At 34.6% G+C, this 17,428-nt stretch overlaps 1 protein-coding gene and 1 pseudogene across 2 annotated transcripts; one reads left to right on the top strand and one right to left on the bottom strand.

Moving 5' to 3' along the window:
* Window positions 1-3,839: 3,839 nt before the first annotated feature.
* LOC120202532 (ISWI chromatin-remodeling complex ATPase CHR11-like) lies at window positions 3,840-9,722 on the top strand. Of its 2 annotated transcripts, none has more exons than XM_039202953.1 (24): window positions 3,840-4,049; window positions 4,289-4,420; window positions 4,501-4,607; window positions 4,753-4,859; window positions 4,956-5,053; window positions 5,187-5,366; window positions 5,449-5,670; window positions 5,943-6,077; window positions 6,161-6,443; window positions 6,513-6,586; window positions 6,748-6,968; window positions 7,044-7,131; window positions 7,213-7,306; window positions 7,405-7,593; window positions 7,690-7,721; window positions 7,834-7,910; window positions 8,002-8,091; window positions 8,175-8,244; window positions 8,346-8,400; window positions 8,491-8,546; window positions 8,700-8,865; window positions 9,008-9,186; window positions 9,283-9,496; window positions 9,574-9,722. In XM_039202953.1, exons 1-24 carry the CDS (start codon window positions 3,855-3,857, stop codon window positions 9,705-9,707), a joined length of 3,198 nt encoding a protein of 1,065 aa, XP_039058884.1. In that variant the 5' UTR covers window positions 3,840-3,854; the 3' UTR covers window positions 9,708-9,722. The 2 variants fall into 2 exon arrangements, with proteins under 2 accessions (XP_039058884.1, XP_039058883.1); XM_039202952.1 differs by having other exon boundaries at window positions 8,488-8,546.
* A 637-nt stretch (window positions 9,723-10,359) lies between these two features.
* Window positions 10,360-13,363, bottom strand: LOC120202531 (annotated as a pseudogene).
* Window positions 13,364-17,428: the final 4,065 nt, after the last annotated feature.

Genomic DNA, 17,428 nt, shown 5'->3' with positions numbered 1-17,428 from the left:
TATTTATTCAATAACTTTTAAACTCACTGTTTATGCAAATTATATTTTTGTTCCCAAGCTTTAACAAATTTACAAACTCGCCCAAAATAAACATTATAGCATTAAATCATTATTTTAATATTCAATTCCAATATAGTACTTAAAGATTTTAAATAACTACACAATTGTCGGTTAAATCCTCAACTTTCTTCCATTTTACTTTTTATTCAATATAGTCCTTGTAGCCATTTAATCCCAAATGCAAATGTCATAAAACATATTCGAACAATCCAACAACATGTTCAATTCCTACTCATGAACTTATACCAATTTCCATTCTAAACCATAATTTATACACGTATGCAATTTGGTTCCCAATCTTTACAAATTTAATTCAATCCAAGTTTCAATTAACACAACTAAAAAATCAGCATTTAATTCAAATATAACACCTCAATAATTACAAAATTTTCACTTAAGTCCCCATCTTTTCCATAATTTACAATTTAGTTCCCAAACTTTACCAAAATTCCAAATTAATCCAATTTCACATTCTAACATTAAATTCAACATTCTATTTTGTTAGTTCCAGCATAATACATCATCTATTAAATAATTTCACTTCAATCACTAAATTTTCTATAAAATTCGAATAGGTCCTTATAATTTTTAAAATTTTCAATTTGGTCCAAATCATCATCCAAACATCAATTTTAGCACTCCAACATTCAATTTCAACATAATACATCAATTATTAGACAATTGCATTATACTCTCTATATTTCTCAATTTATACAATTAAGTCCCTATACTATTACAATTTTCCAAATTGGTTCAAATCATATTATAAGCATGTAGATTCACTCGTACATCATTTATAGTCCTTATCAAATCTTTCCAAAAATTTTATTTGTCTTCTTCCTTTAGGTCGAATTAATTAAAACATATCAAGCTTAATTTTCAACTTAATTCAAGCATAATTTCATCATCAACACATCATTTTCATCCATTCACAATCATTTCCATATCAACAAAAATCCAATGATTCAAGCATGGAAACAATGAAATATTAACATAAAATGATGTAGAATTTGATATGGATCATTTTTCGATTTCATAACTTAATCAAAAATAAAAGGAAAAATACTAAAATGAAAGAAAACACCTTACCTTTTTCTTCCATGGTTTCACGGCGTATATAGGAAAAGAAGGAGAATTTATAGACAAAACTCCCAAAAATATATATGTACATTTGTATGAATTCTATTAAAAATGAATTTAAAATTCATTTTAGTCCAAAAGTCATTTCTACCCTTAATGAATCAAAATATCTACCATTTTGCCATGCTTTCATCACATAATTACATCATCGTATCAATTATAAAATAATATTTATTGATTTCCACCCTTGCCCTCACACTTTTCCAAAATTTTAATTTAGTCACTTAATTTCCATTGTTCAACTTTAACATGGAAAATTCACTTAATTCTACTATTCCATGTTAAGTTCTACTGACTAAAAATATAAATATAATATTTCTAACCTCATACTACCATCCTTCAATTTTTTTATAAAATTTCGATTTGATCTGATTATCCGAATATTTTAATGAACTTTATAGCTCTTTGCACTATTTCTAAATCAAAATTTGAATTCCATAAAGAATATATTCTCAAAAATAGACTATTTATTTATAGAACAGAATCTATTTTTGGGAAATTACCTCTTTGGTCCATGAATTTTTATAAGTTTATATTTGAGCCACTAAACTTTTAAAATGTACTTTTTAGTCACTATTCAAATTGTATGGGTATTACATTTTTCATATCATATAAATTCAAATAATTCAATCTTAAAAATATGAAAAAATATGTGATCGATACAATATTTAATACACGAGATAGTTAGCAGCCAAAGAACATGTCACCATATTAATAGGTAGTTTTTAACATTCTTATTAGAGTTGTTAATTTGGGTTATAGATTCTTATATTTGAATTATCATTTATGAATTCAGATAATATTTAAATTTAAATATTAAAATTATTATTTGTTATAAACTTAAAATAGAGATATATGAATGTTTTTTATATCTATTATTAAAATCATCATAAATGTAAATTTAGATTTTGAAATTTGATTCTAAATTATAAAATATATTTATTAGGATTTAGATTTGAATCATTCAAATTTAAAATTTAAAGAATAAATTTTTAATAATTTACATGTTTTATATATTCGTATGATTTTTTAAATAAATTTATAATTTTAAATAATTTTAAAATCATATTTCTATAGTCATCATTAATGATAATAATGGTACAACTGGGATAGTCGTGGGTTGGAATAAATCAAATTTTTTGTTTATTCGAATTTGATCCAAATATAACATTCATTCGACTCGACTCACGTTTAATAAAGTTCTGCCTAACTTAAATTATGATTCAATTTTTAACGTAAAAACTCGCTTTTGACCCAAATTGATATATATATATATATATATATATATATATATGTATATACTTCTATTTTTTAATAGTTAGAATAGAGACTTAATTGAAAAAATATATAAATAAAAAAATTATATTAAGGGTAAAGTATATAAATAGTCCCTAAACTTTTAGGGTGCTTGCATTTTGGTCACCCAACTTTTGAAACTTGTAATACAATCATCAAACTTTTAGTTCGTTTTCAGTAAGTTTCATGTCATTACCTCCCGTTGGTTTTTGCTGACGTGACACCTAACCCCGTATTCTTCCTCTTCTCCTTATTCTTAACCAACAACGAATGGAGGACGAACAACGACAAGGAGGCACAACCAACTGAGTATTGGTCGGAACGATGTGAGGACTCTAACGGTGGTGGTTGTGTAGCAAGAGGACAACCTAATCGGTAAAAAAATGAATGAAAATAGAAAACAAGGGCATTGGGGTTTTTCGACAAGATTCATGACCCTCTACACGACAAACGAATGTGAGTCTTGGCGAGTGGCTAGCGAGGTTTTGGTTGGAATGGGGTGACGCTCTTATTGGTAATGGCAGTGACAGTTACTGGCGATTGACGACAGAGAAAGGGATAGGTGTTCAAACAATCTTCTCATGATTTGGGACGAACAGTGGACGGGTATGTATGAATCGAGGGTTGGGGTGTGGTCGAGAGGCAATGTCGGTGACGATGGTGATGGCAGTGTGAGCCACCGCTGATCCAAGATGGGGTGACCGGATGTTTGAGAGAAGAAGAATAAGATAAGAAAGAAAAAGAAGGGATTAACGGGGGTTATGTGTCACGTTAGCAAAAACTAATGGGAGGTAACGATAGAAATCTGACTGAAAACGAACTAAAAATTCGATGATTGTATTGTAATTTTCAAAAGTTGGATGACCAAAATACAAGTGCCCTAAAAATTTAGGAACTATTTATATACTTTATCCTTATATTAATTATCTATATATATCAATTATACTATTATTTGAGTAAAATATTTTTCATGCTCAATTCGATCGATCTTACTATACCCTTCAAAAACTCGATTTAAATTGAAGTTTTGAAGAAAAAAATTAACGTATAAATTTGGATTCAGGTCAAATACTTATCCTAGGTACATCTAACATCCCGCGCGCTCTTAGATGTGAGCCCCGAGCCAGCGGCTTAACTAGGCGGGAATTTCTTATTTCCGTATAGTTGGCGGGAATCCCTCATTTTGCCACTCCATCCACTTCAAAACATTTAATCTCCACTCCCCCAAATCCAACGGCCAAAATCCCACCAACATCGTTTATCTCACATTTATTTTGGAGGGCATCGTTCCTTTCTTTACGAAAAAGTAAATATCTCCTAAAAGGAAAACAAAAAACTCCTCAAATCTGAGAAAATAGATGGCGAAATCATCGAAACCGGCATCGTCCGATGAAGCAATATCCAACGGCAGTTCATCGGAGGAAGAGAGAGTCGATGATCAGATCAACGGCGACGAGGAGGATGAGGAAGAGCTCGAAGCCGTTGCTCGCTCCGCTGGAGCTTCCGAGGGAGATGAGGGCGCACCCGATTCAAACGCGGATGACGTTTACGAGGTAGTTTTACGATTTTTCCTTAGTTCGCTTTCGAAATTTTATGGTTTCAGTCGTTAGATCTATATTTTTTGCTGTTTGTTGTTCAGGTCTTCCAACAATTAAAAATATGTTTTTCTAAAAATTTTAGTGTTTCCACTTTAGTATGAATTTTGCTTCTACGATATCTGATAAGTTGTCGAGAAGATTTTCATTATTTATATTTATGTTTTATGATTTTTGAGGTGCTTTTTTCCGTGCAGAATGAGTCTAGCGAGTCTGACCCAGAAATTAGTAAGCGAGAAAAGGAGAGGTTAAAAGAAATGGAGAAACTAAAGAAGCATAAGATTCAGGAGATATTAGATGCTCAAAATGCTGCCATTGATGCTGATATGGTGTGTATTCTGGAGAGAAGTTACATTCCTGTTAATATTAAGTGTAATTTATGGGCTACTAATGTTTGGTGTGACTGTAGAATAATAAGGGGAAAGGGCGTTTAAAGTATCTTTTGCAGCAGACAGAGTTGTTTGCTCATTTTTCTAAAAGTGACCTATCATCATCTCAGAAGAAGGCGAAAGGAAGGTATTTGTTTGCTCCTTGCTAAGGGTGTTCAAAGGGCAATTTCTCTTGATTGTGGTATTTTCACGTTATTACTAATTATAACTTGTAAGTGATGGACGCTGTTTCTATTTGGTTTTTAATGGTTTCTTCCATTTGTTAAATTTAGGGGACGCCATGCATCAAAAGTGACTGAAGAGGAAGAAGATGAAGAGTACCTCAAGGAGGAAGAAGATGGTTTGTCTGGAAACACAAGATTGGTGACTCAACCTACTTGTAAGTTCTTTCTCTCTGAAACCCTCAATTAGAGAACTCAATTTAACTGTTTTCATCTCTTCAAATGTTCTTTGCTCTTTTTTGTTTCCTCTCCAGGCATTCAGGGAAAGATGAGGGACTACCAACTAGCTGGTTTAAATTGGCTTATACGACTGTATGAGAGTGGTATAAATGGAATTCTTGCAGATGAAATGGTATGTGTTGCATCCGTGGCTTTTAGTGATTCACATATTGTTTAAATTCATTGTCAAAGCTTGTTTTTCATATCAACAGTTATCTTGTTATTTTTCACCAGCTGATGTTTGTTTACTAAATTTTTTAATAAAGGGACTGGGGAAAACTTTGCAAACTATTTCTTTACTGGGTTATCTGCATGAGTACCGAGGAATTACTGGCCCTCACATGGTTGTTGCTCCAAAATCAACTCTTGGTAACTGGGTGAATGAAATTCGTCGATTCTGCCCAGTGTTGCGAACTGTAAAATTCCTTGGGAATCCTGAAGAAAGAGTAAGCTGCTTGATGAATGCTCCAGTGATGACTCTTTATTTTAACTCTTTATTATGATTCTTATGTCTTCTAATTTCTACAGAGATACATTCGTGAGGAGTTACTGGTTGCTGGGAAGTTTGATGTCTGTGTCACGAGTTTTGAAATGGCCATTAAGGAGAAAACTGCCTTACGTCGTTTTAGTTGGCGCTATATAGTTATTGATGAAGCCCATCGAATCAAGAATGAGAATTCACTCCTTTCAAAAACAATGAGGCTCTACAATACTAACTACCGTCTTCTTATTACTGGTACTCCACTTCAGGTATGCACTAGAATGTGTTGCTATGGAAGTACTTACTGAGTTTATAAGCCTCATTTCATTCACGATGTATGCTCTGCATAGTTGCAGTATAAATTCCTAAGTCACTTTCTGGTACTGAACCTGCATTTAAATTGTACCTTTTTTTGATCTCATATCTCCTTGGAGAGATCAGTTTTTGTTGCCAACTGAATGGATTTTGATAATTCTGTTTTGCACTCATGGTGTTTTCTAGCATATGTGGTAATCTTGGTTTTTTTCTCTCTGGGGTGCAGAATAATCTCCATGAACTTTGGGCTCTTCTAAACTTTCTACTGCCGGAGATTTTTAGTTCTGCAGAAACTTTTGATCAGTGGTTTCAGATTTCTGGTGAAAATGATGAGCAGGAAGTTGTTCAACAGCTTCACAAGGCAAGTTTAAAATCTTATACCTATTAATGTCTTGATTATGGTTTTGTACAGATAATTAAGATTCTTTGTCTCCACATCTTTAGGTCCTTCGGCCATTTCTCCTTAGGAGATTGAAATCAGATGTTGAGAAAGGTTTGCCTCCCAAAAAGGAAACTATCCTGAAAGTAGGAATGTCCCAGATGCAAAAACAATACTATAAGGCTTTACTGCAAAAAGATCTTGAAGTTGTTAATGCTGGTGGAGAGCGTAAGCGTCTTCTGAATATTGCAATGCAGCTGCGTAAATGCTGTAATCACCCATATCTTTTCCAAGGTGCTGAACCTGGACCTCCATATACTACAGGAGATCATCTTATAACCAATGCTGGTAAATTTACTTCCTAGAACATATTGAATCCATTGTTGTTGCATGAAAGATGACCTTATTTATTTCCAGGTAAAATGGTTCTGTTGGACAAGCTACTGCCAAAACTGAAGGAGCGTGATTCTAGGGTTCTGATATTTTCTCAGGTAATCTTTAGGGTTGCCTAGAATTACCTATTTGTATATTGATACATTTCCCTGTGATTTTCTTCTAATTTATTTTTATTTACATCATTTAAATTGTCATGTCTTCATTATTTTCCAATTTCCACGTTAATGATTTTGCTGTGGGTATTTATTCCATTCAGATGACAAGGCTACTGGATATTCTGGAAGATTATTTGATGTTCCGTGGGTACCAGTATTGCCGTATTGATGGTAATACTGGTGGAGATGACCGTGATGCTTCCATTGAAGCCTATAACAAGCCAGGAAGTGAGAAATTTGTTTTCTTGTTATCAACTAGAGCTGGAGGTCTTGGTATTAATCTTGCTACAGCTGATGTTGTCATCCTTTATGATAGTGACTGGTAAGCATCTTCCTTCATTTATTATTATATATGTTTATTTCTTGTTCGATTGGCGATACAAGTGGAATCTTGCAGGAACCCACAAGTTGATCTGCAAGCCCAGGATCGTGCTCATAGAATTGGTCAAAAGAAGGAAGTTCAAGTGTTCCGCTTTTGCACAGAGGTCTGGATATTCTCAATGTATGCTAGTTGACAAGTTATCCTTTGTTATGACATACTTATTTGTTTGTTTATCATGAAACAGTACACTATTGAGGAAAAGGTGATTGAGAGAGCCTACAAAAAGCTTGCCCTAGATGCCCTGGTTATTCAACAAGGACGGTTAGCAGAGCAGAAGAGTAAGCAACTTCCCTTGCTGTGCAATTGTTTGCTTGATGCAATATTTCTTTGCTGAGTCTATATCTGTATCATTTCAATATCTTCTTGCTTGTTGCAGCTGTTAACAAAGATGAGCTGCTTCAAATGGTGAGGTTTGGTGCTGAAATGGTCTTTAGTTCCAAGGATAGCACAATTACAGATGAAGACATTGATAGAATCATCGCTAAAGGTGAAGCAGCAACGGCTGAACTTGATGCAAAGATGAAGAAGTTTACAGAGGATGCTATTAAATTTAAGATGGATGATAGTATGCCTCTCTTGCTCTTGTTTTCTTTGTTTTTTTTTAATTTTATTTAAAGTTGTTATAAAAGATAATTAGATTTTGACATTCTTGTCTCTGTAGCTGCTGAACTGTATGATTTTGACGATGACAAGGTTAAAACATCTTTCTCGCTTCTTGTCCCAAATCTTTCTGTTTGATCTCTTCTAAGTCTAGCATTTTATACTGCCCATTATTGATTGGTGCTTTTGCTTCTTCTAGATGAAGGATGAAAACAAGTTTGACTTCAAGAAAATTGCAACTGAAAATTGGATTGAGCCTCCAAAAAGAGAGCGAAAGCGAAAGTGAGTCTCTAATTTCAGCATTTATACTTAAACTTTGCATTACGCATCTTTAATCTGTATTTGACATATACTTTTCGTTTCCATTTATTAGTTACTCAGAATCTGAGTACTTTAAACAAACCATGCGCCAAGGTGCTCCAGCAAAGCCAAAGGAGCCACGAATTCCTCGCATGCCTCAACTGTATGTCCTTTCTGAAACTAATGTTTTGCTATATAGTTTGCTCAGTTAGATATTGTAGCTAACAAAATATTTCAATTTCTCAGGCACGATTTCCAGTTTTTTAACACTCAGAGGCTGAATGAGTTGTACGAGAAAGAAGTACGCTATCTCATGGTATGCATGAATTGAGCAAATACCAGTTTCCATATTCTCCACCATGGAATTGCTGTTGGTTGTTATTGATTTTCTGACCAGATTGTTTTCATTAAAATCAGCAAACCCATCAGAAGAACCAGGTAAAGGACACAATTGATGAGGCTGAACCTGAAGGTATTTTACTTTTACCATATATTCCGTTCTTTATGTTACACGATCTTAACTTCTTTACGCCTGTTTAATTAAGTCTCTTCTACTTAGCAGGGGGGGATCCGTTAACTGCTGAAGAGTTGGAAGAAAAGGAACAACTACTAGAAGAGGTGAGTGGAATGCATTTGTGTTATGTTTATATATGTATATATATACTTTCTAAACTATCCATAAACCCCTCAAATCCCCAGCAGCAACGTGCCAACTGAGCCAAGACTAGGTTATGTTTATATTATTGGTTACTTAATGTTTGGGTGCATCAGGGGTTTTCTTCATGGAGCCGAAGAGATTTCAATACTTTCATCAGAGCTTGTGAGAAGTACGGACGAAATGATATAAAAAGTATTGCTTCTGAAATGGAAGGGAAAACCGAGGAGGAAGTTCAAAGATATGCTAAAGTTTTTAAAGAACGATACAAGGAGTTAAATGGTAAGTGGTATCTAATATCATGTTGCTTTTGCCTTGTTCGGAAAGGTTTCAATCAAGTGCCCTTAACCGGTAATCGTTTTCCTAGGTTCTGAACAAGGTTTTAGTGCTACAATAATAATTATCGAGTTTTATCATACTACAGATTATGATAGGATAATTAAAAACATTGAAAGAGGGGAAGCCAGGATTACTAGAAAAGATGAGATCATGAAAGCAATTGGCAAGAAATTGGATCGCTACAAGAACCCATGGCTGGAAATGAAGATCCAGTATGGTCAAAACAAAGGGAAGCTGTACAATGAAGAATGTGATCGGTTCATGGTTTGTCTTTTAGTCTTCTTCCATCACATGATTTATTTTTCGGTCCAACTTGAAATTATTTGTGTTATTTATGCCTCTGCTTCGTATGTATAACAGATCTGCATGGTTCACAAGCTTGGATATGGGAATTGGGATGAGTTGAAGGCAGCATTCCGAGCGTCTCCCATGTTTCGATTTGATTGGTTCGTGAAGTCACGGACAACTCAAGAGCTTGCAAGGAGATGTGATACCCTCATCCGATTGGTTGAGAAGGAAAACCAAGAATATGATGAGAGGGAGCGACAAGCACGCAAGGAGAAGAAACTTGCCAGGTTGTATATCTTTGGTTACTATGTTTATTCTAGTTGGGATTTTTTTTCTTATCATGATTCTGCATCTCTACATTTCAGAACATGACACCATCAAAGCGCAGTGGTAGGCAGCTGACGGAGAGTCCTGCTCAATTAAAAAGGCCGAAACAGCTGTCGATGGATGATTATGTGGTCTCGGTTCGATTCTCACCTGAAACTTTTAGGATATGATGATCAAGATTGTTTCCTTTATTTCCTTAATATAACAGTGGTATGTCTCATTTTGCAGGGAAAAAAGAAATGACTTTTTTTTGTTTAAAAAGCCTCAGATTTTGTGGGGTTTAGAGGAGAAATATGAATGATGAGGAATTGGGGGTGGAGTTTGCAATTTTGGTATGGGCTTTTACATTCTTCAGAATGATTGGACAAAACTAATTATCCTGTACTACCTGAAAGGTCTAATTAGTATCTTTGACGCGTTAGTTTTGTTAGGTTAAGAAAGTTGTATGATATGCCACGTTCATATTGGTGCACTTAAGTAAACAGTCGTCTTCAAAACTCTTGTATAAACTAAGCAGGACCGACGACAAATCCATATATAAGAAAGGTGTACCATTACAAAGATGCAACAACACCAACGAGATATTCCAACATCTCCTGTAACATGAATCTTGAGGGAAAAAAGAAAGAAGTAAACCAAGCATAAAGCATTTTGTCATGTCAAAGGAAATTACTTGTTAATGCACCAAATAAGTCAAATGCTCTTAGTCCCATTCGATTAATATGTCGCATAAAGCATTTTGTCATGGCAGAGGAAATTACTTGTTAATGCACCAAATAAGTCAACTGCTCTTAGTCCCATTCTTAACTGTGGTTCTTTCAACAAGAAGAATGATTATAGGAGGGATAAGCTCTAATTTCTTGGAGGTAGAAGTGGAGACGGGTAAGGATTTGACATTTCTTCTTTTCCCTTTGACGACCCTTAAAACGATGCAACATGTATATGCTTGAAAGAGCAAAATGGAATGGATTCAGCAACGTCAGTCATTTGTACCATCAAAGCTGCACATTGCATTTGCCCGTTTTCTCTCCCTCCAATTCTCACCCCATACTTTAGCCTCTGCAACAGCACGTTCTCTGTCGAGATCATGATTACGTGGAGTTTCCCTCGCTCTCAGAGCACTCAGAGGGCAGTTACTGTGAGATTCATGTTCTGAATCATCCAAACCCCATTCCCTCACTGAGCCCCCACCGGTTTCGTTCCTACCCAAATGTGCACTGGTGCTCATTTCCCTAGCATGATTTCTCTTCCTGTAATCGGGTGAATTCCTGTGGGTCGAAGGGGAACTGTGCTGTACACGCTCATTTGGGCTGTCCAACCCATCTTCCATACTCCTTTGATCATCCTCGAGTCTCGAAGTTGATGGACCAACTCTGTTACTTTGATTGCTAGGCGCATTTGGGTCATAGGTTTGTGAGGCTAAGTATGTTAGGGCTGTCACAACATCACCCATTAGAGGCCTCGTTGCAGCTTGTTCCTGCAAACACATAGCAGCAACTGCAAGAGCTTGGTATAAGCCTCGCACCGGATAGTGACCTTGCAGCAGTGGATCAGCCATTTTTGGGAACTTCCTACGATCTTTAAAAAGCGGCCGTGCCTACAAACAAAATAAAATATAAGAGGCATTCTGCATAAGACATTAGAACTTAGAAGAAAAAAGATACCCATGCAACAAGATTATGCTCTCCAGGATCACGTGTATTATCAATGGCTTTGCGTCCCGTGATTAGCTCGAGAAAGACCACTCCAAAACTATAGACATCAGACTTTAGGGTGAGCTGGCCAGTCATTGCATATTCCGGTGCACAATAACCATAAGTGCCCATCACTCGTGTGGAGACATGGGTTTTATCGCCAACAGGACCCAATTTTGCAAGCCCAAAATCCGATAATTTAGGATGATAGCCTTCATGTAGAAGGATGTTGGATGATTTCAGGTCCCTATATATAACAGGAGGATTAGCTTTATCATGCAAGTATTCCAATCCCTTGGCTGCACCAGCTGCAATCTTCATTCGGATATTCCAGTCCAGAGGTTCCTTGTCCGGCGGAAGATCTGAAAACAAATTTAACACAATGCACTTTATTTTGACAACCTGACTAGTTAAATAACTAAACAAGAGCAAGCTAACAGGCTAACCAAAGCAGAATTTGCCAATATAAAGTCGCAAGTTCGTTTATCCATAGCTACCCGTACTTCTGAGAGCTCAAAACCGGCTCAAGGAAGAGAACAGTCACCAATGCAAATGGATGTCGAGTTATATATTGGTCTAGCAGCATAAATGAAGCCAAAATCAATCAGTTGTGCAGTGGAACAAAAACCGTTCTCCCTACATTACGATTCATTAAACCAAACTATTGAAGCTCATGAAGACCGCCAAAAGAAAAAAAAAGCATGTATGTTCACCGACATGGAACTATTTTATAATTAATCCTAGTGTCTTTCGGTTTTCAAGTCGAAAGTGCAACCAAACCAAAAGCTAGAGGATTGTAAGTATTACAAATGCCATCCTTACCGTGTAAGTGATCCTCCAATGAACCCAAAGGCATAAACTCATAGACGAGGAGGCGTTGGTCTCCATCGGCACAATAGCCGATCAAGTTGACAAGGTTCGGGTGGTGTAAGAGGCTAAGCATGAGAACTTCAACCAGAAATTCTCTATTTCCCTGAATCCCGTTTCTATCAAGCTGTTTGACGGCAACAACCTGAAATGATAGAACAGTTATTAAAGAACGCTTAAACTACATGATTCACATCCATAATTCAAAATAAGTAAAACATTACAAAGTTTATAACGGGCAAATTTAACAAGACTGGGATCCCAAGTCTTTCAAATAGAGCAAGATACTTAAGTTCAAGCATTGTAATGGACCTGTCCTGTACTCTCCAACCGACCCTTGTAAACACGTCCAAAACCACCTTCTCCTAATAGACATTCTTGCCTAAAGTTCTTTGTGGCGGAGCAAGCTCTCGAAAGGTGAATGTTTGTGATGCAATATTTGCTGTCTGTCCATCTTTAGGCACTGCAGGTTCTTTCTTAGAATCAGAACCGGTCCGAGATTTCGATTTGTCTGTCCAAAGTAGGGAATCAGATACATTAGATAAAATGAAAGCCGGAAGATACAAAAGTTAAAGGTCATATCCTTGTAATTGCGGCTGACAGTGAGCACTGTGATACACCACTTACAAGTAGAACAAGTAAACTTATCTCTCTAGCACACGAAAATAGCCCCAATAATGAAGTCTCGAATGATCGGGTATATGACTCCGACACCGCATTTTACATCCTAAGCCGAATACGGGAAATCTTAAGCAAACCTCTTAACCTTTATTCGACTACATTCTACGTCATTTTTATGAATATTCCAAATTCTCACTTACAATGCATTTACTATAGCATTTAGCTTACGGTAGCTTAACAATCATGGTACAATAGTGCATGCGTGCACGCGAAATCTTCGTTCCGAAACCTAAGAGAAGAGCTCCCAAACAACTCCATAGAGCAAAATTCAAAGTGCTATCAATCAAAAACCCAGAAACAACCATAATGAATCAGAACAAACAAGCAAATTACTCCAACAACTATCCATTCATCATCAAAAACTTGAAAACAAACCTAAGAAAAACACAGAATTCAACATATTCCAGCTTATAAAAAACTAAGAAAAACGAAAACCCTTCTCACCTGAGCTAACTCTGTGAACATGCTGAGACTGTGCAACTGAGCCATCTTTAGTTGAACCTTCTTGCTGAGTTCTTTCAGAGTGCTCCCACCATTGTTGTTCCCTTCCTTGTTTGATCCAAACAGGGAAAACACCCACCCATATTAATAAAAACAAAAACTCAGAATTGAAAACCCTAAACTGTAACACAACTCTTCAACAATTTTACTCCAAAACATATCTACTTTCACACCCTAAGAGAAACCCCATCTTTGTATTTCCTTCCACTTAAAAATTCAGCCTTTTACCAACTTCAATATCAGTTTATTGTTTTTATCTTCGAGGAAAAAAAACAACTTACTTTGTGTAAGGAGGTAAGAAAAGGGAAGAAAAAAGTTTAATTCAATGGAAATTTAAATTTTAAAAGGAAAATAAAGCAGTGGCTTACGTATAGTGATAGGTAAATTAATTACCAATGGTTACCTTTTACTTCAATCTTATTTTACCATAATCACGTATTTTGTAAATATAAATCAAAATATTAGGGTGGGAGATTTGGCTTAGGGTCGTTTGATAGTTGGAAAATATTTTTCATTATTTGATAGTTGGAAAGTATTTCTACAAAATAAAATGTTTTTGGTGTTTGATAGTTATAATTGATTTTTTAATATAATTTATTTACTAACTCCTCTGTATTTTTTATAAAATATTTATCATCTGATTTTCGGTAAATATTTTCCTAACTTTTCGCTTTAAATTATAATCACTCAAAAAATTATTTTATTTATTTAATATTAATGTAATATTTTAATAAAATATTAATTATTAAAATATTTAATATATATAATATAATTTTAATACTATTATTTTAATATTATATTAATATGAACTAAGTTATATTATAATACTGTATGATACTATATTTTTAATTTAATATATAATAAATTATTAGTATTTTTAATATTTAAAATTAAGGGTGTTCAAACGGTTAATTTGACCATCAATCGAACCGAATTACCATTAACCAAATTAATCAAATTTTTTTCCTTTAACCGTTAATTGAACCGTTTTTTTTTGAAAATATTAAACCATACCGAAATTTGTTCATTTATGTAAATCATTTTCTATAAAATTAATTAGTGTTTCAAACAATTAGTGAAAAATGATTTACACAATATTATCAAACACCGTAAAAAAATGTTCGAAATTTATTTTTCTAAAAAATATAATTCATTTTATGTAAAACAATTTTTATGTTTTTACGCAAAACAATTTTCAGGTAATTTATTAAACCATTTTCTAGAAAAATCATTACAACCTATCAAACGGGACCATTAGTGTATGTAACGATTTAGAAATACTAATAACAATTAGAATTGACCCGAACTAATAAAAAATAGTAGGTTTTAATATTTGAGTTTGTTAGTTAGAGAATTAGGTCTTGTTGGCGGTGGATTGATGCTCAAATGGTTAGTTTTTGGGGATGTCTTCGAAGAAAAGGGCATATGGGGAAGACCGAGAGTGCAAATATAGGCTTGCTTAATATTTAAACTCTTTATTCAAAGTGCACAACTCCTAATTTATTTAATATTTAAATTCATAAGGATCTAAATTATTATTAGACCCAAAAAATTGGCTTTGAAAATGTAAATCGAGTAAACTAAAGTAACTAAAACCATAATTTGACCTATATAATTTCTTTTAACACATGTTCCACCATGTAGGATACTGTCAAGAGCTGCTGAGCATGTCCCACAAACAAAAAAATTCCACTCATAAAGATAGTACTACGTTGATCGGAGATGACAAATACAACACTATCATCGTCGGTGGTGGTAGAGTCTATGGTGGCTCTGGCATGCCCGGGTCCGCCACATTTAGTGAGATTTTTTCTCTCTTTATTAAAGGTCAAATTCTCTATTAGGTCCATGTATTTTGTGTTTTTGGAGATTTAGTCCTTTTATAATTTGAAAATTTATAATTCTACGCTTTTTTTTTGTATTTTCAGTCCTAAATACAAATTATCTGATAAAATCCACTGAAAATAGTTGGCCTCGAGACTAAAAATACAAAACTCAAGTAGAGGGATTAAATTCACCAAAAGTCCATTGTACAGGGATCTTCTAAACGATTTGATCTTTCTATGATACTAATTGAAACTAATGAAGTGGTCCTTAGTAAATGGCCAAATGTATAATTTGTATCATTAATTAACAAGATCTTAGAAGATCAAGAGTATCATTAATGTCGAAGAAAGATGGGGTCAAGAGTCCTCCATGTGCTATCACGTTCTAATTTCCGTTTGATTTTTCAGTTATTACAGGGGACGGATTTATGGCTCGGGATATCAGATTTCAAAACACGGCCGGTCCACCAGGAGAACAAGCCTTAGCTCTAGAGGTGCACCATCGGAGGGTACTAGGACACATTATACGCACTTTCTTTGCATCATTTCTATAGGGAATTCGACATTTACGGCACAACCGATTTCATATTCGAAAACGCTGCCGCGGTTTTCCAAAGCTGCACGTTGTCTCTTCGACGTCCTCGCAGTGGCAGCTACAATGTGATAATAGCGAATGGGAGGTCAGATCCTTGACAAAACACCGACTTTGTAATTCTGAATTGCCGAATCGTGCCAAATGCAAATTCTTCTCCCCTCATGCATAGCTTCAACTCATAGCTAGGAAGGCCCAATAAACAATATTCGAGAGCAATCGTGATGGAATCGACTATAGACAATGCTATCGTTTCCGGAGGTTGGATCGAGTGGTCCGGAAAATGGGCTTACTCAAAATTGTTGTACTTTGCCATGTATGCGAATGCAGGACCCGGAGCAGGAACTTCCGGAAGGATAACGTGACCGGAATTGTACGTTATAGGGCGCGATGAAGTCGCGATCAATCAATTCATCGCCATAAATGTATGGCCGTCTTCAACCGGAGTGACTTTGACCAGTAACTTGGATCGAGAAGCATGAGTGTGGTCAGAAATGGATTAATCAAACTCCAATATATAAATTACATGATTGTAATTGTATAAGAGAGAGAATAAATTGTGCAAATGTTTAGTTTCCGTAACTTCAATCATATGATCATGAATGAATTTCTTTTGTTGAATACTTTTTCTTCTGTTGTACGAGAATTTTATATTTGATTTTACGATATAAATCTAATCCTATATAATGTTTCGATCAATAAACATAACATCTTTCGATTTATGAATAAAGAAAAATTAAAAAAGTGAGCAGGTTTAAGGTTTTAATTTCTTTTTACCAGAAATAATAAAAATAAATTTAACACGTTTTCAACTAGTTTTCAACTAATTTTTCAAGGACGAGTCTACATCACTAATACCATGTTCCCCACTATTTTTTTTTAAATATTTTGAGGAAGTATAATCAAATCCCTTTTTATTTTCCCGCCCTTTTCAGTTACAATCTCAAACTGCTAACAGGATTAACGAACTCCTCATGTGGGTCTTTAAGAAAACCTTCCATTTCCAGGGCCAATAAATCTGCACATTTGTTCCACTCTCGTTAATATGCCTGATTTAATCAATTCATCGCCATAATGTATGGCCGTCTTCAACCGGAGTGACTTTGACCAGTAACTTGGATTGAGAAACATGATGTGTCAGAAATGGATTAATCAAATCCAGTATATTAAATTATATGATTATAATTGTATAAGAGAGAAAATAATTATGTGCAATGTTTAGTTTCCGTACTTTAATCATATGATCATGAATGAATTTCTTTTGTTCAATACTTTTTCGTCTGTTTTATGAGAATTTTATATTTAATTTTACGATATAAATCTAATCCTATATATGTTTCGACCAATAAACGTAGCATGTTTTCGATTATGAATAAAGAAAAACATAAAATGTAGGCAGGTTTAAGGTTTTAATTTCTTTCTACCAGAAATAACAAAAAGTGATAAAAATAAATTTAACACGTTTTCAACTAATTTTCTGTTCCCACTATTTTTTTTTTAAATATTTTGAGGAACTACAATCAAATCCTTTTTATTTTCATGCCCTTTTCAGTTACATCTCAAATGCTTTCTCAGCTAGAAGTAATGGAATTAACTAACTCCTCAGGTGGGTCTTATGAAAATACTTCCATTTCCAGGCCAATAAATCTGGCACATTTGTTTAATATGCCTGATTTATGTTATCCAATCCCCGTCTTTTAAATCCTCACATTCGTTTAGGAGGGTATAAA

The sequence above is a fragment of the Hibiscus syriacus genome, unplaced genomic scaffold (assembly GCF_006381635.1).
Source record: "Hibiscus syriacus cultivar Baekdansim isolate YM2019G1 unplaced genomic scaffold, ASM638163v2 tig00008864_pilon, whole genome shotgun sequence".
NCBI lineage: Eukaryota > Viridiplantae > Streptophyta > Magnoliopsida > Malvales > Malvaceae > Hibiscus > Hibiscus syriacus.
This window is presented reverse-complemented; position numbering and strand designations above follow the sequence as displayed.

Bases quoted from the DNA above. Each gene is read 5' to 3' on its own strand.
- LOC120202532 (XM_039202952.1), top strand. From the start codon at position 3,855: ATGGCGAAATCATCGAAACCGGCATCGTCCGATGAAGCAATATCCAAC. The intron at 4,608-4,752 runs GTATTTGTTTGC...TGTTAAATTTAG, and splicing joins CAGAAGAAGGCGAAAGGAAG to GGGACGCCATGCATCAAAAG. The intron at 5,367-5,448 runs GTAAGCTGCTTG...TAATTTCTACAG, and splicing joins TTGGGAATCCTGAAGAAAGA to AGATACATTCGTGAGGAGTT.